General features: G+C 48.7%; 1 protein-coding gene across 1 annotated transcript in view; it reads right to left on the bottom strand.

Moving 5' to 3' along the window:
* LOC138350666 (uncharacterized) overlaps positions 1-13,192 on the bottom strand; it is a 41,369-nt gene extending 28,177 nt beyond the window's left edge. Inside the window, exons 1-2 of the mRNA XM_069301843.1 lie at positions 10,037-13,192; positions 6,344-6,550 (exon numbers count right to left, since the gene is read on the bottom strand). Of these exons, the coding sequence (XP_069157944.1) occupies positions 6,344-6,550; positions 10,037-12,698 (2,869 nt within the window). The 5' untranslated portion in view covers positions 12,699-13,192. The remainder of the gene's footprint in view (positions 1-6,343; positions 6,551-10,036) is intronic.
* Between the last annotated feature and the right edge of the window lie 10,203 nt (positions 13,193-23,395).

Raw genomic sequence — 23,395 nt, 5'->3', positions numbered from 1 at the left:
GTGATGCAGAGGAGGAGGAAGGTAGTGGTGCAGAGGAGGAGGGTAGTGGTGCAGAGGGAGAGGGTAGTGGAGCTGAGGAGGAGGAGGAGGGTAGTGGTGCATAGGAGGAGGGTAGTGGTGCAGAGGAGGAGGGTAGTAGTGCAGAGGAGGCGAGGGAGGGTAGTGGTGCAGAGGTGGAGGAGGTAGAAGAGGGTAGTGGTGCAGAGGAGGAGGAGGAGGAGGGTGATGGTGCAAAGGAGGATGAGGGAAGTGGTGCAGGGGAGGAGGAGGAGGAGGGTAGTAGTGCAGAGGAGGAGGGTAGTGGTGCAGAGGAGGAGGGTAGTGCTGCAGAGAGGAAGGAGGGTAGTGGTTAAGAGGAGGAGGAGGGTAGTGGTGCAGAGGAGGAGGAGGGTAGTGGTGCAGAGGAGGAGGGTAGTTATGCAGAGGAGGAGGAGGGTAGTGGTTCAGAGGAGAAGGAGGGTAGTGGTGCAGAGGAGGAGGAGGGTAGTGGTGCAGAAGAGGTGGAAGGTAGTTGTGCAGAGGAGGAGGAGGGTACTGGTTCAGAGGAGAAGGAGGGTAGTGGTGCAGAGGAGGAGGAGGGTTCTGGTGCAGAGGAGGAAGAGGGTAGTGGTTCAGAGGGGGAGGTGGGTAGTGGTGCAGAGGAGGAGGATAGTGGTGCAGAGGAGGAGAGTAGTGGTACAGAGGAGGAGGAGGGTAGTGGTGCAGAGGAGGAGGAGGGTAGTGGTCCCGAGGAGGAGGATAGTGGTGCACAGGAGGAAGAGAGTAGTGGTGCAGAGGGGGAGGAGGGTAGTGGTGCAGAGGAGGAGGGCAGGGGTGCAGAGGAGGAGGGTAGTGGTGCAGAGGAGGAGGGTAGTGGTTCGGAGGAGGAGGATTGTAGTGGTGCAGAGAGGAGGAGGGAAGTGGTGCAGAGGAGGAGGAGGGTAGTGGTGCAGAGGAGGAGGAGGAGGAGGGTAGTGGTGCTAAGGAGGAGGAGAGTAGTGGTGCGGAGGAGGAGGATGGTAGTGGTGCAGAGAGGAGGAGGGAAGTGGTGCAGACGAGGAGGAGGGTAGTAATTCAGAGGAGGAGGATAGTGGTGCAGAGGAGGAGGAGATTTGTGGTGCAGAGGAGGAGGGTAGTGGTGCAGAGGGGGAGGAGGGTAGTGGTGCAGAGGAGGAGGGTTGTGGTGCAGAGGAGGAGGAGGAGGGTAGTGGTGCGGAGTAGGAGGATAGTGGTGCAGAGAGGAGGAGGGAAGTGGTGCAGTGGAGTAGGAGGGTAGTGGTTCAAAGGAAGAGGAGGATAGTGGTGCAGAGGAGGAGGAGAGTAGTGGTGCAGAGGAGGAAGAGGGTAGTGGTGCAGAGGAGGAGGAGGGTAGTGGTGCAGAGGAGGAGGGGTGTGGTGCAGAGGAGGAGGGTAGTGGTGCAGAGGAGAAGGGTAGTGGTGCAGAGGAGGAGGAGGGTAGTGGTGCAGAGGAGGAGGGTAGTGGTGCAGAGGAGGAGGATAGTGGTGCAGAGGAGGAGGGTAGTGGTGTAGAGGAGGAGGAGGATAGTGGTGCAGAGGAGGAGGAGGGTAGTGGTGCAGAGGAGGGGGAGGGTAGTGGTGCAGAGTAGGAGGAGGGTAGTGGTGGAGAGGAGGAGGCGGGAAGTGGTACAGAGGAGGAGGAGGAGGGTTGTGGTGCAGAGGAGGAGAAGGGTAGTGGTGCAGATGAGGAAGAGGGTAGTGGTGCATAGGAGTAGGGAAGTGGTGCAGAGGAGGAGGGTAGTGGTGCATAGGAGTAGGGTAGTGGTGCAGAGGAGGAGGGTAGTGGTGCAGAGGAGGAGGGTTGTGGTGCAGAGGAGGAGGGTAGCGGTGCAGAGTGGGAGGGTAGTGGTGCAGTGGAGGAGGGTAGTGGTGCAGAATAGGAGGAGGGTAGTGGTGCTGAGCAGGGGAAGGGTAGTGGTGCAGAGGAGGTGGAGAGTAGAGGTGCAGAGGAGGAGGGGGAGGGTAGTGGTGCGGAGGAGGAGCGTAGTGGTGCAGAGTAGGAGGGTAGTGGTACTGAGGAGGAGGAGAAGGGTAGTGGTGCAGAGGAGAAGGAGGAGGGTAGTGATGCAGAGGAGGAGGAGGGTAGTGGTGCAGAGGAGGATGACGATAGTGGTGCAGAGGAGGAGGGTAGTGGTGCAGAGGAGGAGGGTAGAGGTTCAGGGGTGGAGGGTAGTGGTGCAGAGAAGGAGAAGAGTAGAGGTCCAGATGAGGAGTTGGAGGGTAGTGGTGTTAGGAGGAGGGTAGTGGTGCAGAGGAGGAGGGTAGTGGTGCAGAGGAGGAGGGTAGTGGTGCTGAGGAGGAGGGTAGTGGTTCAGGGGAGGAGGGTAGTGGTGCAGAGGAGGAAGAGAGTAGAGGTCCAGAGGAGGAGGAGGAGGGTAGTGGTGCAGAGGAGGAGGGTAGTGGTGCAGAGGAGGAGGGTAGTGGTGCAGAGGAGGAGGGTAGTGGTGCAGAGGAGGAGGGTAGTGGTGCAGAGGAGGGTAGTGGTGCAGAGGAGGAGGGTAGTGGAACAGAGGAGGAGGGTAGTGGTGCAGAGGAGGAGGGTAGTGGTTCATGGGAGGAGAGTAGAGGTCCAGAGTAGGAGGTAGAGGGTAGTGGTGCAAAGAATGAGGAGAGTAGTGTTGTAGAGGAAGAGGAGGAGGGTAGTGGTGCAGAAGAGGAGGGTAGTGGTGCAGAGGAGGAGGAGGGTAGTGGTGCTGAGCAGGGGAAGGGTAGTGGTGCAGAGGAGGTGGAGAGTAGAGGTGCAGAGGAGGAGGGTGAGGGTAGTGGTGCGGAGGAGGAGCGTAGTGGTGCAGAGTAGGAGGGTAGTGGTACTGAGGAGGAGGAGAAGGGTAGTGGTGCAGAGGAGAAGGAGGAGGGTAGTGATGCAGAGGAGGAGGAGGGTAGTGGTGCAGAAGAGGATGACGATAGTGGTGCAGAGGAGGAGGGTAGTGGTGCAGAAGAGGATGACGATAGTGGTGCAGAGGAGGAGGGTAGTGGTGCAGAGGAGGAGGGTAGAGGTTCAGGGGTGGAGGGTAGTGGTGCAGAGAAGGAGAAGAGTAGAGGTCCAGATGAGGAGTTGGAGGGTAGTGGTGTTAGGAGGAGGGTAATGGTGCAGAGGAGGAGGGTAGTGGTGCAGAGGAGGAGGGTAGTGGTGCTGAGGAGGAGGGTAGTGGTTCAGGGGAGGAGGGTAGTGGAGCAGAGGAGGAAGAGAGTAGAGGTCCAGAGGAGGAGGAGGAGGGTAGTGGTGCAGAGGAGGAGGGTAGTGGTGCAGAGGAGGAGGGTAGTGGTTCATGGGAGGAGGAGAGTAGAGGTCCAGAGTAGGAGGTGGAGGGTAGTGGTGCTAAGAATGAGGAGAGTAGTGTTGTAGAGGAGGAGGAGGGTAGTGGTGCAGAGGAGGAGGGTAGTGGTGCAGAAGAGGAGGGTAGTGGTGCAGAGGAGGAGGAGGGTAGTGGTGCAGAGGAGGAGGGTAGTGGTGCAGAGGAGGAGGAGGGTAGTGGTGCAGAAGAGGAGGAGGGTAGTGGTGCAGAGGAGGAGGAGGGTAGTGGTGCAGAGGAGGAGGGTAGTGGTGCAGAGGAGGAGGAGGGTAGTGGTGCAGAGGAGGAGGAGGGTAGTGGTACAGAGGAGGAGGAGGGTAGTGGTGCAGAAGAGGAGGGTAGTGGTGCAGAGGAGGAGGAGGGTAGTGGTGCAGAGGAGGAGGGTAGTGGTGCAGAGGAGGAGGAGGGTAGTGGTGCAGAGGAGGAGGAGGGTAGTGGTACAGAGGAGGAGGAGGGTAGTGGTGTAGAGGAGGAGGGTAGTAGTGCAGAGGAGGAGGAGGGTAGTGGTGCAGAGGAGGAGGAGGGTAGTGGTGCAGAGGAGGAGGGTAGTGGTGCAGAGGAGGAGGAGGGTAGTGGTGCAGAGGAGGAGGGTAGTGGTGCAGAGGAGGAGGAGGGTAGTGGTGCAGAGGAGGAGGAGGGTAGTGGTGCAGAGGAGGAGGAGGGTAGTGGTGCAGAGGAGAAGGGTAGTGGTGCAGAGGGGGAGGGTAGTGGTGCTGAGGAGGAGGAGGATAGTGGTGCAGAGGAGGAGAAGGGTAGTGGTGCAGATTAGGAGGAGGGTAGTGGTACAGCGGAGGAGGAGGAGGGTAGTGGTGCATAGGAGAAGGGTAGTGGTGCAGAGGAGGCGAGGGAGGGTAGTGGTGCAGAGGAGGAGGAGGTAGAAGAGGGTAGTGGTGCAGAGGAGGAGGAGGAGGAGGAGGGTGATGGTGCAAAGGAGGATGAGGGTAGTGGTGCAGGGGAGAAGGGTAGTGGTGCAGAGCAGGAGGGTAGTGGTGCCGAGGAGGGGGTAGTGGTGCAGAGGAGGAAGGAAGTGGTGCAGAGGAGGAAGGAAGTGGTGCAGAGGAGGAGGATAAGGGTAGTGGTGCAGAGGAGGAGGAGGGTAGTGGTGCAAACGGGGATTAGAGTGTTGGTGCAGAGGAGGAGGCTAGTGGTGCAGAGGAGGGGGTAGTGGTGCAAAGTAGGATGAGGGTAGTGGTGCAGAGGAGAAGGAGGCTAGTGGAGCAGAGGAGGATGCGGGTAGTGGTGCAGAGGAGGTGGGTAGTGGTGCAAAAGAGGAGGGTAGTGGTTCAGAGGAGGAGGGTAGTGGTGCTTCGGAGGAGGTTAGTGGTGCAGAGGAGGAGGGTAGTGGTGCAGAGGTGGAGGAGGGTAGTGGAGCAGAGGAGGAGGAGGGTAGTGGTGCAGAGGAGGAGGGTAGTGGTGCAGAGGAGGAGGGTAGTGGTGCAGAGGTGGAGGAGGGTAGTGGTGCAGAGGAGGAGGGTAGTGGTGCAGAGGTGGAGGAGGGTAGTGGTGCAGAGGTGGAGGAGGGTAGTGGTGCAGAGGTGGAGGAGGGTAGTGGAGCAGAGCCAGATACCATAAACCACGACAACCTCGACCACTATTAACAATAACCACCACTACCACTAATCACAACCATCAGCCACCACAATTACCAACCACAGCAATCAACCACCACCAACCACAACTATTAACCACCACTAGAACCAACCACTACCACCAACAATAAACATCACCCACCACTGCCACCAATCACAACCTACCACCACTGCCACCAACCACAACCCAGCAACAATTCCACCACCACTACCATGGATTCTCCATTAAGTGAAAGTAATGAATAAAATATTTTTAACCAACCTTTTATTATGCTTCAATTTTATTTCTAGTATATGTAGAAATATATTTTTAATATATTTCTTCATTTTTTGTATATATGCCATCAATCAGGAAAACGATTTTTATGCAACATTTAAGGTTGCGACACGGTCTCAAAATTGTTTAGCCAAAGTTGTGCAGTAAGTTGTGGCAACTTATTCACAACCACACATTAACGTAGCTAATACATGAAAACAAACGTTGTCACACCTGGCTACTCTCCCGACCCACACCTGTAGATGAGAGGGAACACGGAAGCCCCACACCTGGCTACTCTCCCCACCCACACCTGCAGAAGAAGCCCCACACCAGCATATTCTCCTCATCCAAACCTGCATCTCAGAGTAAATACTGAATTCTACAGCTGGGACCACTGCCAGCGCCCACTTGCAGATGAGACGGAACAGTAAACCAACACCTGTCTCCTTCACACCTGACTACTTTCCCCACTCACACCTGCAGATGAGAGGGAAAACTGGAGCATACACCTGGTAACTCTCCACCCCACACTTGCACATGAGAGGGGACACTGATGCCTACACCTGCTACTCTCCCTCCCCACACCTGCAGATGGGAAGGAACACGGAAGCCCACACCTGGCTACTCTCCCGACCTACACCTGTAGATGAGAGGAAACATGGAAGCCCACACCTGGCTACTCTCCCTCCCCACACCTGCACATGAGAGGTAACACTAAAGCCCACACCTGGCTACTCTCCCTCCCCACACCTGCACATGAGAGGGAACACTAAAGCCCACACCTGGCTACTCTCCCTCCCCACACCTGTAGATGAGAGGGAACACGGAAGCCCACACCTGGCTACTCTCCCCACCCACACCTGCACATGAGAGGGAACACTAAAGCCCACACCTGGCTACTCTCCCCACCCACACCTGTCTATGTCACACACTCATGCCAAAGAAAACTTATATCAAGTAAATCTAGCTTGTATTAAGCAAGACAATGTTGGGCTAAATATTGATCAGTGTTATCTTATAAGCAGTGAAGCTTGCTTAATGAATATTCTTGGTCGCTAAACGGTGCTCAAAGTTACTCAAGAAGCCTTATAAGTTCTCTAATTCATGACTTTTAATGTAAAAATATTTTTGAAACCACTGGAAGCACTGTGAATTAAACAACTGAGTTACAGATATTCACGTGTTAAAATGTCGTCAATACGTACTGGTGAGATGCCTGTTAAAGAAGTCCAGGCGAATATACCCTCCTCTTATGGGAGGACACATCTGAGCCGCCAGGTGGCAGCACCAGTCTATGGCGGGGTTGTCATCAGTGAGGCGCCGCCTGATGGTCAGGTCGAGCGTCCTTCCCTGGTACGGCAGAGTGTCCAGGGTGTCCGGGTCCACATAGCCCGTGGCGTCCAGGGTAATGTCTGAAGACATACACTGAGATACAGTCACTGTCGTTACTGTTATGTTCTAAGATATAACAAGAAGACATACTGAGCCATCCACGCACCTTACTGCTGGGTTTATTACCTGATGACAAGTCCGTATTTTGGACAGTATTAATAGCATCTAAACTATGTATTAATAGCTTTTAAAAGCCAAGGTCAAGGTCATCTGTATCAATGGTCAAGGTCATCTGTATCAATGGTCAAGGTCACAGTCAAGGTTATCTGTATCAATTGTCAAGGTAACAGTCAAGGTCATCTGTATCAATGGTCAAGGTCACAGTCAAGGTCATCTGTGTCAATGGTCAAGGTCATCTGTGTCAATGGTCAAGGTCATCTGTGTCAATGGTCAAGGTCATCTGTGTCAATGATCAAGGTCATCTGTGTCATGGTCAAGGTCACAGTCATGGTCATCTTTTGTTGTAATCCACAAGTTAGTAGGAATTATTAGCTAGAGGATCATTACTACAACACTTAACGAATGATGATTGGAAGTACATGTTAAGTAGACAGACTAAGGATCACATATCTAAGAAAGGTCAATGGATTAAGACCGAAGCTGTTTAGCCAAATTAATAATTCCTGGAAAGAGGAATTATTCTTCGTCAGGCTTCTAGGATCAAGGTTACCGCTCTAGGGATAAGGTTAATCGGATTATACCTTCCTTGAGAGGCGTGGTGAAATGTTTAAGGCCATGGCTGACTGGAGTCAGTCTTGTTGTGGGAGTTGAACTGAGAAGTCCTCTGGATCCCTGTTGTGGCAGCAGCGAAGTGTAGCAGACAGCTATGCGAGAACCTGATGTGATCTTAGTGACCAAGTTAAGTCTGCAGTATGTGAGTATTGAATGAAAGACTAACCGGGTGTGGAGCGTTGTAGTAATCATTCCGTATTAGGGACTTAGGCGGAAGTTACGAGTGTGGGTGGTGATCGCGGAGGTCAAGTGGTCTATGGGTATTGGAAGTGTATTTACCTAATAGAGTATGTTAATATGTTATTATTTGTCAGAGTCTATTCTTTGTAATTAAATGACAAAACCCGACGGCCTTTAAATACCTTCCATATGTTCACTCATTGTGTTCCAGTACAAACCTAGTGGTACGCCTCAAGGGTCTGGTGTGTGTAGGAGTACACGGTGGTAGTAACGGTTGCTGAGGCAAGGTGTTATGTGTTGTGTAATCGCTGTGTTCGGAATGAACCGGGGTTCAGCGTCACGACACTTTATCAATGGTCAAAGTCTCATTAGAAGGTCATATAAACTAAGTCAAGGTCACAGTGAAAGGTCATCTGGACCAAGTATCAAGGTCACAGGAATAGATGGGTCACCTGAATTAAGGATCAAAGTTACGGAAGGTCTAATTAACCAAGGGATCAAGGTCACAGTGAAAGGTCATCTTAAACAGGAATTAGGTCACAGTGAAAGGTAATCTTGAACAGGAATTAGGTCACAGTGAAAGGTAATCTTGAACAGGAATTAGGTCACAGTGAAAGGTCATCCTGAACAGGAATTAGGTCACAGTGAAAGGTCATCTTGAACAGGAATTAGGTCACAGTGAAAGGTCATCCTGAACAGGAATTAGGTCACAGTGAAAGGTCATCTTAAACAGGAATTAGGTCACAGTGAAAGGTCATCTTGAACAGGAATTAGGTCACAGTGAAAGGTCATCTTAAACAGGAATTAGGTCACAGTGAAAGGTCATCCTGAACAGGAATTAGGTCACAGTGAAAGGTCATCTTGAACAGGAATTAGGTCACAGTGAAAGGTCATCTTAAACAGGAATTAGGTCACAGTGAAAGGTCATCTTGAACAGGAATTAGGTCACAGTGAAAGGTCATCCTGAACAGGAATTAGGTCACAGTGAAAGGAGATGTGTACCACGAGTCAAAGTCAAAGTGGTAAGTCATCTGAACCAAAAGTTTGGCGTCGCTAAATACTTCATGAAATTATTTATGCACAAGAATATATACAGCAGCGGAATGTTTCGAAAATTTATTATTCATGGAGTAGTCGCCCTTAATAAGTCTATATTTGTAATCAAAGTAGAAGGTTTGTCACCCTTAAGGTGACTATATTTGTAAACAATATCAGGTGTTTGTCACCCTTAAGGTGACTATAATTGTAAACAATATCAGGTGTTTGTCACCCTTAAGGTGACTATATTTGTAAACAATATCAGGTGTTTGTCACCCTTAAGGTGACTATATTTGTAAACAATATCAGGTGTTTGTCGCCCTTGAGGTGACTATATTTGTAAACAATATAAGGTGTTTGTCACCCTTAAGGTGACTATATTTGTAAACAATATAAGGTGTTTGTCACCCTTAAGGTGACTATATTTGTAAACAATGTAAGGTGTTTGTCACCCTTAAGGTGACTATATTTGTAAACAATATCAGGTGTTTGTCACCCTTAAGGTGACTATATTTGTAAACAATATAAGGTATTTGTCGCTCTTAAGGTGACTATATTTGTAAACAATGTAAGGTGTTTGTCACCCTTAAGGTGACTATATTTGTAAACAATATAAGGTGTTTGTCACCCTTAAGGTGACTATATTTGTAAACAATATAAGGTGTTTGTCGCTCTTAAGGTGACTATATTTGTAAACAATATCAGGTGTTTGTCGCTCTTAAGGTGACTATATTTGTAAACAATATCAGGTGTTTGTCTCCCTTAAGGTGACTATATTTGTAAACAATATAAGGTGTTTGTCGCTCTTAAGGTGACTATATTTGTAAACAATATCAGGTGTTTGTCGCTCTTAAGGTGACTATATTTGTAAACAATATCAGGTGTTTGTCTCCCTTAAGGTGACTATATTTGTAAACAATGTAAGGTGTTTGTCACCCTTAAGGTGACTATATTTGTAAACAATATAAGGTGTTTGTCAACCTTAAGGTGAATATATTTGTAAACAATATAAGGTGTTTGTCGCTCTTAAGGTGACTATATTTGTAAACAATATCAGGTGTTTGTCACCCTTAAGGTGACTATATTTGTAAACAATATAAGGTGTTTGTCACCCTTAAGGTGACTATATTTGTAAACAATGTAAGGTGTTTGTCACCCTTAAGGTGACTATATTTGTAAACAATATAAGGTGTTTGTCAACCTTAAGGTGAATATATTTGTAAACAATATAAGGTGTTTGTCGCTCTTAAGGTGACTATATTTGTAAACAATATCAGGTGTTTGTCAACCTTAAGGTGAATATATTTGTAAACAATATCAGGTGTTTGTCAACCTTAAGGTGAATATATTTGTAAACAATATAAGGTATTTGTCTCCCTTAAGGTGATTATGTTTGTAAACAATATAAGGAATCTTTCGTCCATAAGGTTGTAAACATATATGTAAACAATGTAAATCTGAATTACTATATTAAACATGACGAATGAAGCCCTTTGCGTAATTTTGGTATTAATAAATAACCCTTAAAATTATGGTGGGAAAAAATGAATATTTACCAAGACGCTGCAGGTGAGGAAGGTGAGGCAGGTGACAGATGAGGACGGGCAGTTGCTGTGGTGTGAGGCGCAGGTGGAGGAACTCGAGGGTGTGAGGCAGGAGGGGTATGGCTGCCGCAGGCAAGACACCACTAAACCCCTCTAAGGTACACTTACTGCCGGGGGCTGTCAGCCTCTCCAAAAATTGTTTTGGTATCTCAAAATCTTTGCTGAATAATCCATATTCAAAATATTCAAGATCTAAGGATAAGGTAACCTTCATTTTTGCCAGCACTGACAGTGTAGACAGACACTGCTCTAGTTGGGATGGAAAGTATATGATTAGGTAATCTTGCATGACTAGGCAAATGTTCTCAGGTGTCACCTTTTTAAGAACAAGCGGCAGGACATCCCACAATTCAACACTCTCTATTCTCCACCAGTGTTCTGTACGCAGCTTCTCACACACGGCTTGGATGACGTGCTCACTCCCGCGGGACTCTGCTACATGCTTCAACAGATTGTTAGGCTTATGTGTAACCATCTTGCACAGGTCAATTATGTGAGTAATGAACCTGTGCTCTACTCCCCGGGCATACAGCACCCCGGTAGTGCTGAGTAAAATGTTCCACCATCTGTTACACGCCCAAAGCTCATGATTCACGTCGCTAATATCAAACGTTGACCATCTCAGGTGATCTCCCAAGGAACCCGTTTTCTTACGTACAACATCCACCAAGAGGTCAATGATTATAGAGCTTTTCCCTGACACACGGTGTGATGCTGGATCACCTCGGTCTTGCTCAGCCTTCAACAAGAGAGCGACCAGCCTCCTGCTGGCACAATACTCCTGGTACCTGGCGTGAAAATAGCCAAACACCCACACCACATTGAGGCCCCGACGGTAGCTGGTTCTTGTGAAATAGTTGGACAAGACCTCCTCCTGTGGCAGTCCCAGAGTGTCACACTTCTCCCTAATCTCCGCTTCTGTCTCCGGCCAAAGGTCGTACTCCTTCCTCTGGATCCCTCTTAAACTAATCTCTTCCAAGAACAACAGAAACTGGTCACATTTTCCTTTGGGTTCGGTCACATGTTTGTCTGTGAGTCTGGACACCAGTTTGTTGGTTATGAAGTCATGAATCTTCTCGTAGACTTGAGTGTTTGTGGTGAGGTTGTTAAATTCTTCTGGAGACTCGACACACAGCAGCGCCAACAAGGTCAAGGTGAGTGGAGTGTTGAGGTACTCACCCAGGAACTGACTCATCTGCTCCAGCCGCTGGGTAAACCTCCCTGTGATGACACGCCGTTGGCTCTCTTCCTCCACCAGCACCTTGATGGTTCTCTCGGCGAACTCCACGCGACGTTCTGGAGTGATGCCCAAGACGAGGATGTTGCAGCGAGGTCTGGTGTGTGGGACGAGCTGTGACAGGTGTTGGTCCCACCCCGGCCGTGTGGTTATCACCAACCTCACATCCTTGCCAGGCAGGTGCAACAGCTCCTTCACCAGCCTTCCTGAATGGTCGTTGACCTCGTCGTAGCCGTCAATCAGGACTAATATATTTAAGCTCAAGATTATCTCCTTAAACAGCTGGAAGTCAGCGTCAGAATCACGAAGTGTTTGAGGCAGTAACTGGCGGAGTAGATCTTCGAAGGTATTAAGATGTGAGTCCCTGCACTGTACATAGAAAACGAGGTCCACAGTGCCCAGGTGACGTATGGCAGCAGGGTCCTCTACCCACTTCTCGAGGATGAGCTTGAGTAAAGTTGTCTTGCCCATACCACCTTCCCCCGTCAGGAGGACACACTCAGGGACTCTTCCGTTCTCTCGTCTCATACTCAAGATGTCTTCATAGTTTATATCCTGACCCTTGGCAGCGTGGGAGGGTCTTGCCCCTATGACGGGATCTTCAAGGAGTCGTAGTCGTGTAAAAGCAAGACTTGGGTTGTAGTTAATGTTGAGGAGGAGCCAGGGTGCGGGAACAATCTGGTACAGCAGTTTATACCCGTCAGTTAGCTCCTGCTTGCTCATCTGCTTAACCTCTTCTGTGATGTGGCTTTTGAACATCTTAATCTCCTGGCGGAGCTGAGGCAAATGCGCCACATCTGAGGGATCCAGCGGCTCTCTGACCTTCGCTAGCAGATCACCAATATACTCGGTGACATCTCTGGTCACGTGGTCCACATCCTGGCTGTTTGTCCCACACCGGACGCGGGCCTCAGCCAGCATCTTGGCCAATAAGTCACTGAGCTCCGTCAGTGTTGACGTAAGATCTTGCTCTGACATTCCTACATTATCATGGGCCAACGTGTTTCGGTGTTGCTTCAGGCTGTAAATGAGGTGTTCAAGTGATGGTCCCTGAGGCCCTGGAGTGGTCCACGTGGGGTCATTCATCTCAGCCAGACCACACACACGTTGCAGGAGTTTATACAACAGGGTGATGTCAAAAGTTGCCGCGTCAGAGGAAGCTTCGAGTTTATCCCTCTGTTGAGCATCGAAGACACGCCTGTACTGAGCATTGGTGTACCCCAAGTCCTGAGTGAGGTAAGTCACTACTGGGAAGGTGCCCCGGTACGACCACATAAACACACTTGCTAGCGCGTCTCGTCCTGCCTTAGTCACAGCCAGTCCATACCGCAGTCTGTTCACATCTTCCGGTTGGATAACAGGACTCGAGGCCGCCATATTGGGCCGTATGATTCTCACCTCACACAACTGTTGTCAAGTTTCACACAAGCAGTAAATGTCCCACGCTGGTTTTGTTATTATATTATGTTTAAAAACATAACATTGTTTCTCACTGTCGGAGACGGGCAGCTTGTTAGGCTTATGTAGGCCTTCCTAAGCCAACGACAGACCTTCCTCAGGATGCATCCCTCAACAGTTGACTAATTTCCAGGTTAATGTTTACTGCTAGGTGAACAGAGGTATCAGGAGGCTGAGCATCTCACACTGCCAGGGAATCAAACTCGGATCTAATCGGTGATGATCCGACTGCATTAACCATAATACAGTCACTTAATTGACCAAAAATATAAGTGATTTCCAAATAAACCAAATTTTACAAGATGTGTTCACATATTAATGCAATATTCGGTTCCAGCTTTATTTGTTATTTTCAATTTGTTCTTTAACTAGTTAATTTCTTCTGTCTTTATACTCTTCAGAATTCTGTCATCTGGAAGAACAATTTAACGTTATTAAAACAAGATGTTAGTGTTAAACATTGGGTCAGAAATACATTTTTGAGATCACTAAAACAAATAAAATTCCAAAGTCTGCCTCCTGCATTTTGTTTTATTTTATAACTTAAAACTTGCCAATATTTTGACCTAACTCCTGTGATCATTGTGGTGTTGGCTTCTGGTTTAGGTAGAGTAATGGTGCTCATTTTCTCACACAGAAATATACGGTGTAGCATTTAGTAATGTTATTCTCTGCCTTTATCTTGCTCTTGTAAGGACCTATTTAGATTATGCAGTTCAGTTTGGTCAACATACAATATACTGGACATAATTTAACTTGAACCCGTAAAGAGAAGAATGACAAAGTTGATCTCAGGAATTAGAAATCTCCATTATTAAGAGAGATTCAGGAAGCTATGTTTACACATTCTTCGGAAAGTATAGTAGATATTATTGATGTCGTCAAAAGGATGAAAAGTTATATCGAAAGTAGTAATAATAAGTTGTTAACTATATCAACACAAAATAGAACAAGAAATGATAAATCTGTATCAATAAAAAATAATGTCTGCTTCTCTGTCTATGCGAGCTAGAAGACCCTACTCATGGAGCTAGCCTCACCTAATTTCTAACAGTAATTCCTGCTGGGTATGTGCCCAACAGGGAATGGCATATATGTAGGGAGTACAACTTTAAAGAGTACCAAAGCTACCCCCCTACCACGAACTTTGCTATATCATATTAATTAGGCTTTAAATTATTTATTTATTTTCTTGCAAGGGTTCCCAGCTGAGCTTCTGTGTAGATCGCCCTCTCCCCCTCCGCTCTCTTGTGGACAATATTCACAGTATAATGTTAACAACTTACATGGAGTTTACTACAAGTAAACTTCCGTCCCCTGAGAGTCTCTTATAGGAGCAATGATGGCGGGCCGCGTAGAGGCTCATCATATAAAATGGCCGCCTAGAGGCACATAAAATGCCCGCCTAGAGGCACATAAAATGGCCGCCTAGAGGCACATAAAATGGTCGCCTTGAGGGACATAAAATAGCCGCCTAGAGGCACATAAAATGGCCGCCTAAAGGCCCCTAAATTGGCCGCCTTGTGGCCCGTAAAATGGCCGCTTAGAGGACAAAAAAGGGCACCCTTGAGGAACATAAAATGGCCGCCTAGATGCCCTTAAAATGGCCGCCTTGAGGCCCATAAAGGGGCCGCCTAAATGCACATAAAAAGGCCAGCTAGAGGTGCACAAAGGGGCCGCCTGAAAGCACATTAAGGGCCGCCTAGAGGTACATAAAGGGCCGCCTAGAGGCACATAAAGGGCCGCCTAGAGGCACATAAAGGGGCCGCTTAGGGATACATGAAGGGGCCGCCTGGAGGTACATAAAGGGGCCGCTTAGAGGTGCATAAAGGGGCCGCCTAGAGGTACATAAAGGGGCCGCCTAGAGGTACATAAAGGGCCGTCTAGAGGTACATAAACTGCCGCCTAGAGGTACATAAAGGGCCGTCTGGAGGTACATAAAGTGCCGCATTGAGGTACAAAAAGGGGCCGCTTAGAGGTGCATAAAGGGGCCACCTAGAGGTACATAAAGGGCCGCCTAGAGGTACATAAAGGGTAGCCTACAGGTACATAAAGGGCCGCCTAGAGGTACATAAAGGAGCCGCCTAGAGGTACATAAAGGGCCGCCTAGAGGTATATATAGGAGCCGCCTAGAGGTACATAAAGGAGCCTCCTAGAGGTACATAAAGGGCCGCCTAGAGGTACATAAAGGGCCGCCTAGAGGTACATAAAGGAGCCTCCTAGAGGTACATACAGGAGCCTTTTAGAGGTACATAAAGGGCCACCTAGAGGTACATAAAGGGCTGCATAGAGGTACATAAAGGAGCCGCCTAGAGGTACATAAAGGGCCGCCTACAGGTACATAAAGGGCCGCCTAGAGGTACATAAAAGAGCAGCCTAGAGGCACATAATGGGGCCACCTAGATGCACATATAGGGCCGCCTAGAGGCACATAAAATGGCTGCATAGAGGCCCCAAAAAGGGCCGCTTAGAGGCACATAAAATGGCCGCCTTTAGGCCCATAAAACGGGCGCCTTGTAGGACATAAAATGGCCCTCTAGTAGCCCATAAATGGACCGCCTAAAAACACATAAAATGGTCGCCTAGAAGTGCATAAAGGAGCCGCCAAGAGGCACATAAAGGGCTACCTAGAGGCACATAAAGGGCCGCCTAGAGGTACATAAAGGGCAGCCTAGAGGTACATAAAGGTGTCGCCTAGAAACACAAAAAGGGCCATCTAGGGGTAAATAAAGGGCCGCTAAAAGGTGCATAAAGGGCCGCCATGAGGCACATAAAGGGGCCACCTAGAGGCACATAAAGGGACCGCCTAGAGGCACATAAAAAGGCCGCCTAGAGGAACATAAAGGGGCCGCCTAGAGGTACATAAAAAGGCCGCCTAGAGGTACATAAAGGGGCCGCCGAGAGGCACATAAAGGGCCGCCTAGAGGTGAATAAAGGGCCGCCTAGAGGTACATAAAGGGCCGCCTAGAGGTACATAAAAGTCCGCCTAGAGGTACATAAAGGGACGCCTAGAGGCACATAAAGGGCCGCCTAGAGGTACATAAAAGTCCGCCTAGAGGCACATAAAGGGCCGCCTAGAGGCACATAAAGGGCCGCCTAGAGGCACATAAAGGGGCCGCCTAGAGTCACATAAAGGGCCGCCTAGAGGCACATAAAGGGCCGCCTAGAGGCACATAAAGGACCGCCTAGAGGCACATAAAGGGCCGCCTAGAGGCACATAAAGGGGCCGCCTAGAGGCACATAAAGGGCCGCCTAGAGGCACATAAAGGGCCGCCTAGAGGTACATAAAGGGCCGCCTAGAGGTACATAAAGGGCTGCCTACAGGTACATAAAGGGCCGCCTAGAGGTACATAAAGGGCCGCCTAGAGATACATAAAGGGCCGCCTAGAGGTACATAAAGGGCCGCCTAGAGGCGCATAAAGGGGCCGCCTAGAGGCACATAGAGAGGCCACCTAGAGGCGCATAAAGGGCCGCCTAGAGGCACATAAAGGGCCGCCTAGAGGTACATAAAGGGGCCGCTTAGAGGTACATAAAGGGGCCGCCTAGAGGCACATAAAGGGGCCGCCTGGAGGTACATAAAGGGCCGCCTGGAGGTACATAAAGGGCCGCCTAGAGGTACATAAAGGGCCGCCTAGAGGTACATAAAGGGCCGCCTAGAGGTACATAAAGGGCTGCCTACAGGTACATAAAGGGCCGCCTAGAGGTACATAAAGGGCTGCCTACAGGTATATAAAGGGCCGCCTAGAGGTACATAAAGGGCCGCCTAGAGATACATAAAGGGCCGCCTATAGGTACATAAAGGGCCGCATAGAGGCGCATAAAGGGCCGCCTACAGGCACATAAAGGGCCGCCTAGAGGTACATAAAGGGCTGCCTACAGGTATATAAAGGGCCGCCTAGAGGTACATAAAGGGCCGCCTAGAGATACATAAAGGGCCGCCTAGAGGTACATAAAGGGCCGCATAGAGGCGCATAAAGGGCCGCCTACAGGCACATAAAGGGGCCGCCTAGAGGCACATAAAGGGCCGCCTAGAGGTACATAAAAGTCCGCCTAGAGGCACATAAAGGGCCGCCTAGAGGCACATAAAGGGCCGCCTAGAGGCACATAAAGGGGCCGCCTAGAGTCACATAAAGGGCCGCCTAGAGGCACATAAAGGGCCGCCTAGAGGCACATAAAAGACCGCCTAGAGGCACATAAAGGGCCGCCTAGAGGCACATAAAGGGGCCGCCTAGAGGCACATAAAGGGCCGCCTAGAGGCACATAAAGGGCCGCCTAGAGGTACATAAAGGGCCGCCTAGAGGTACATAAAGGGCTGCCTACAGGTACATAAAGGGCCGCCTAGAGGTACATAAAGGGCCGCCTAGAGATACATAAAGGGCCGCCTAGAGGTACATAAAGGGCCGCCTAGAGGCGCATAAAGGGGCCGCCTAGAGGCACATAGAGAGGCCACCTAGAGGCGCATAAAGGGCCGCCTAGAGGCACATAAAGGGCCGCCTAGAGGTACATAAAGGGGCCGCTTAGAGGTACATAAAGGGGCCGCCTAGAGGCACATAAAGGGGCCGCCTGGAGGTACATAAAGGGCCGCCTGGAGGTACATAAAGGGCCGCCTAGAGGTACATAAAGGGCAGCCTAGAGGTACATAAAGGGCCGCCTAGAGGTACATAAAGGGCCGCCTAGAGGTACATAAAGGGCTGCCTACAGGTACATAAAGGGCCGCCTAGAGGTACATAAAGGGCCGCCTAGAGATACATAAAGGGCCGCCTAGAGGTACATAAAGGGCCGCCTAGAGGCACATAAAGGGCCGCCTAGAGACATATAAAGGGCCGCCAAGAGGTACATAAAGGGCCGCCTAGAGGTACATAAAGTGCCGCCTAGGGGTACATTAAGGGCCGCCCAGAGGTACATAAAGGGTGAGCATAAAGGAACATAAAGGAGCCGCCTAGAGGCACATAAATGAGCTGTCTAGAGGTACATAAAATGCTGCCTAGAGGTGCAGAGAGGGCCACCTAGAGGTGCATAAAAAAGCCGACTAGAGGCACATAAAGGAGCCACCTAGAGGCACATAAAGGGCCGTCAAGAGGGACATAAAGAGCCGTGTAGAGGTACATAAAGGGGACGCCTAGAGGTATATAAAGGGCCGGCTAGAGGTACAAAAAGGGCCGCCTAAAGGCACATAAAGGGCCGCCTAGAGGTACAAAAAGGGCCGCCTAGAGGCACATAAAGGGCCGCCTAGAGGTACAAAAAGGGCCGCCTAGAGGCACATAAAGGGCCGCCTGGAGGCATATAAAGGGGCCGCCTAGAGGCACATAGAGGGCCGCCTAGAGGCACATTAAGGGGCCGCATAGAGGTACATAAAGGGCCGCCTAGAGGCACATAAAGGGCCGCCTAGAGGTACATAAAGGGCCGCCTAGAGGTACATAAAGGGCCGCCTAGAGGTACATAAAGGGCCGCCTAGAGGTACATAAAGGGCCGCCTAGAGATACATAAAGAGACCGCCTGGAGGTACATAGAGAGGCCACCTAGAGGCGCATAAAGGGGCCGCCTAGAGGCACATAAAGGGGCCGCCTAGAGGCGTTTAAAGGGGCACCTAGAGGTATATAAAGGGCCGCCTAGAGGAACATAAAGGGCCGCCTAGTGGTACTTAAAAGGCCACATAGAGGAACATAAAGGGCCGCCTCGAGGCACATAAAGGGCCGCCTAGAGGTACATAAAAGTCCGCCTAGAGGCACATAAAGGGGCCGCCTAGAGGAACATAAAGGGGCCGCCTAGAGGCACATAAAAAGGCCGCCTAGAGGTACATGGACATAATGTACGAATGGACATAACAAGGGGGATATTAATAGGGTATTAAAAGTATCAACACAGGACAGAACACGAAACAATGGGTATAAATTGGATAAGTTTAGATTTAGGAAAGACTTGGGTAAATACTGGTTCAGTAACAGGGTTGTAGATTTGTGGAACCAATTGCCGCGTAACGTGGTGGAGGTGGGGTCCCTCGATTGTTTCAAGCGCGGGTTGGACAAGTATATGAGTGGGATTGGGTGGTTATAGAATAGGAGCTGCCTCGTATGGGCCAATAGGCCTTCTGCAGTTACCTTTGTTCTTATGTTCTTCTTATGTTCTTACATAAAGGGGCCGCCTAGAGGCACATAAAGGGCCGCCTAGAGGTGAATAAAGGGCCGCCTAGAGGCACATAAAGGGCCGCCTAGAGGTACATAAAAGTCCGCCTAGAGGTACATAAAGGGCCGCCTAGAGGCACATAAAGGGCCGCCTAGAGGTACATAAAAGTCCGCCTAGAGGCACATAAAGGGCCGCCTAGAGGCACATAAAGGGCCGCCTAGAGGCGCATAAAGGGCCGCCTAGAGGCACATAAAGGTGCCGCCTAGAGGCACATAAAGGGCCGCCTAGAGGCACATAAAGGGCCGCCTAGAGGCACATAAAGGACCGCCTAGAGGCACATAAAGGGCCGCCTAGAGGCACATAAAGGGGCCGCCTAGAGGCACATAATGGGCCGCCTAGAGGCACATAAAGGGCCGCCTAGAGGTGCATAAAGGGGCCGCCTAGAAGTACATAAATGGGCCGCCTAAAGGTACATAAAAAGGCCGCCTAGAGGTACATAAAGGGGCCGCCTAGAAGTACATAAATGGGCCATCTAGAGATACATAAAAAGGCCGCCTAAAGGCACATAAATGAGCCACCTAGAGGTGCATAAAGGGCCGCCTACAGGCGCAAAAAGGGGTAATCTAGATGGACATAAAGGGCCGCCTAGAGGTACATAAAGGGCCGCCTAGAGGCACATAAAGGGCCGCCTAGAGACATATAAAGGGCCGCCAAGAGGTACATAAAGGGCCGCCTAGAGGCATATAAAGGGCCGCCTAGAGACATATAAAGGGCCGCCAAGAGGTACATAAAGGGCCGCCTAGAGGCATATAAAGGGCCGCCTAGAGACATATAAAGGGCCGCCAAGAGGTACATAAAGGGCCGCCTAGAGGTACATAAAGTGCCGCCTAGAGGTACATTAAGGGCCGCCCAGAGGTACATAAAGGGTGAGCAAAAAGGAACATAAAGGAGCCGCCTAGAGGCACATAAATGAGCTGTCTAGAGGTACATAAAATGCTGCCTAGAGGTGCAGAGAGGGCCACCTAGAGGTGCATAAAAAAGCCGACTAGAGGCACATAAAGGAGCCACCTAGAGGCACATAAAGGGCCGTCTAGAGGGACATAAAGAGCCTTCTAGAGGTACATAAAGGGGACGCCTAGAGGTATATAAAGGGCCGCCTAGAGGTACAAAAAGGGCCGCCTAGAGGCACATAAAGGGCCGCCTAGAGGTACAAAAAGGGCCGCCTAGAGGCACATAAAGGGCCGCCTAGAGGTACAAAAAGGGCCGCCAGAGGCACATAAAGGGCCGCCTGGAGGCATATGAAGGGGCCGCCTAGAGGCACATAGAGGGCTGCCTAGAGGCACATAAAGGGGCCGCCTAGAGGTACATAAAGGGCCGCCTAGAGGTACATAAAGGGCCGCCTGGAGGCATATAAAGGGCCGCCTAGAGGCACATAGAGGCACAACATTTTAATGCTGAGGTCACTTACTTGAGAGAGCGAACTGCGGCCCAGACGGCAATCCTCAGGTCGCTAACCTCCCTTTCTGGAGGAGCTAATCTGCAAGTCCATTACTTCACTATCTTCTGGAATGTGAAGCAACCAATGACCTTAGAAGAGCTTTAAGAGTTCCTGAATCATGCAGTGGCCACCCTGAAGCCATCAACACAGCCACTCTCCTGGTCAACAAAGGTGTCCAGCAGCTGGACACCCTCATAAAGACTGTGAAGCAGTATCCTCCCCCACGATAACAGCCTGATGGTTAAATGCAACCTCAGAATACTGAGAAAAAACAAAAATTGTACCACTTACGGGCTATTCATGCCCGTGCCACCTCTTGGGTGGCTTAATCTTTATAAATCAATCAATCACATAGAGGGCTGCCTAGAGGCACATAAAGGGGCCGCCTAGAGGCATATTATGGGGCCGGCAAGAGGTAAATAAAGGGGCCGCCTAAAGGTATATAAAGAGCCGCCTAGAGCTACATAAAGGGCCGCCTAGAGGTACATAAAGGGGTAATAAAAGTATGTGTTTGTGGGAGAAAGGAATTGGCAAAATGATCAGGGAAAGAGAAGGGCCTCAAAATAACAATTCACTTAGGGTATATTATACTAACAGTAGAAGTCTAAGAAATAAAATTAACGAATTAAATGCTCTTGTCTGCACAGAAAAAATAAATATTATTGCACTTACCGAAACGTGGATGAATGTAGAAAATAGAGAACTATTAGCAGAATATCAAATATATGGATTTAAACTATTTCACACAGATAGATATATTAGACGAGGAGGTGGAGTAGCCATATATGTTAGGGACAATTTGAAATGTAGTCTCAAAGAGGGAATCAAAACTGAGCCACACACAGAAACTATTTGGATAGAATTAAACGAAAAAGCTAATAATATTATAATAGGAGTTATATATAGGCCACCAAATTTAGACAGAATGATAATATAAGTGTTATATTATCATTGCAATATGGAAGTTGTAGTTAAGGACCTGGTGACTCTAGTGGGAGCCCTGAGGACAGAGTTGGACTTTCTGCGGGAGGAGGTGCGTCAGCTGAAAGAACAACGAGAAGTAACGAAGGAGGAGACCAGCAGTAAAGGGACCTCGTCTTGGAGAGTTGTGAAAGACAGGGGCCTTAAGAAGACTTTGATAAAGCCGCCTTCAAACGCCATAGCAACTTCTAATTCATTTGACGTTTTGGAGGACGAGTGCTGTGGAGAGACTGTGGATCGCGCAAAAGGGAAAGCAACGAAGAGAAAGGAAGCGCAGGCCCCTCAGAAAGTAAAGGAAGTACCTAAGCAAACATTAGTTGTGGGAGATTCCCAGATAAGGTATTTGGATAGAACGTTTTGTGCTAGAGATAGGGGGAACAGGTTAAGGGTTTGCTATCCCGGAGCTGGCATTGGTGATATTATAAACAACATGAATGATATTATGGCTGGTAATGGGAACAATCCCATTATTTGCATTAGCGTGGGAGGAAATGATGTTGGTCGAGTTAGGAGTGAGGAACTGATTCAGAGGTATAAAACAGCCATAGAGTTAGTTAGGAGCAAGGGAGGACTCCCGATCATATGTGGCATTCTTCCAAGAAAGGGAGTGGGAAATGAATGGATATCGAGGGCACTTGGTGTCAATTGCCGGCTGGAAAGATATTGCAAATCAAATGCAATATCTTTCATAGGCAACTGGGAACACTTCTGTGGAAGAAATGAAATGTATGCTCGTGATGGGGTGCATCTATCGAGAGCTGGGGTTGTTGCTGTTGCGAACTCGTTAGAAGAAGTGGTTAGAGGTGTTTGTTTGGGTTTAAACTGTTAGTAGATAGAGGTATGGGAATTGATTTGGAGGAAGGAGGTAATAAAAGTATGTGTTTGTGGGAGAAAGGAATTGGCAAAACGATCAGGGAAAGAGAAGGTCCGCAAAATAACAATTCACTTAGGGTATATTACACTAACAGTAGAAGTCTAAGAAATAAAATTAACGAATTAAATGCTCTTGTCTGCACAGAAAAAATAGATATTATTGCACTTACCGAAACGTGGATGAATGTAGAAAATAGAGAACTATTAGCTGAATATCAAATATATGGATTTAAACTATTTCACACAGATAGATATATTAGACGAGGAGGTGGAGTAGCCATATATGTTAGGGACAATTTGAAATGTAGTCTCAAAGAGGGAATCAAAACAGAGCCACACACAGAAACTATTTGGGTTGAATTAAACGAAAAAGCTAATAATATTATAATAGGAGTAATATATAGGCCACCAAATTTAGACAGAATGGAAGCAAAGCATCTATGGGATGAAATATCTAGAGCATCTAGATCTAACAGTATTTATGTCATGGGTGACTTTAATTTTAGCGGAATAAACTGGTTGAACAAAACAGGGAATAGTGAAGCAGAAGATTTTCTAGAATTAATTGACGATTGCTTTCTTACGCAACACATTAAGGAACCAACACGGGAAAATAATATTTTAGATTTAGTGTTAACTAACAGGGAAACGCAAATTAATGACATCGAAATAGGGAGTGAGCTAGGGAGCAGTGATCACAAAGAAATCAGATTTAGCATAGAATGGAATAGACCAGTAGGAGAAAATTCTGTTAAAGTGCCAGATTTTCGAAAAGCTGATTTTAATAGCCTAAGAAATTTTTTGGGTCAAATTGATTGGAAAGTCTTGGGTATGGGGTGTGGGCCGGTCTTGGAGCGAGACATGAACCCAGCGATAGGTGACTTAAATGGGGATTTCGATGTGGATTCAATATATAACTTATTTAAGAATATTCTAAACAAAGCACAGGAACGTAGTATACCATACAAATTGAATAGATCGAATACTAATGACCCAAAGTGGATAACAAATAATTTAAAGAACCTTATAGGTAAAAAGAGAGCTTGGTACAAAAGGATTAAGAATGGGGAAGTCAGGTTAGAACAGGAATTCATACAACTGGTTAGAAATGTTAAAAAAGAGATTAGGAAAGCAAAAAGAA

Source organism: Procambarus clarkii, chromosome 46, assembly GCF_040958095.1.
Source record: "Procambarus clarkii isolate CNS0578487 chromosome 46, FALCON_Pclarkii_2.0, whole genome shotgun sequence".
Classification (NCBI taxonomy): domain Eukaryota; kingdom Metazoa; phylum Arthropoda; class Malacostraca; order Decapoda; family Cambaridae; genus Procambarus; species Procambarus clarkii.
This window is presented reverse-complemented; position numbering and strand designations above follow the sequence as displayed.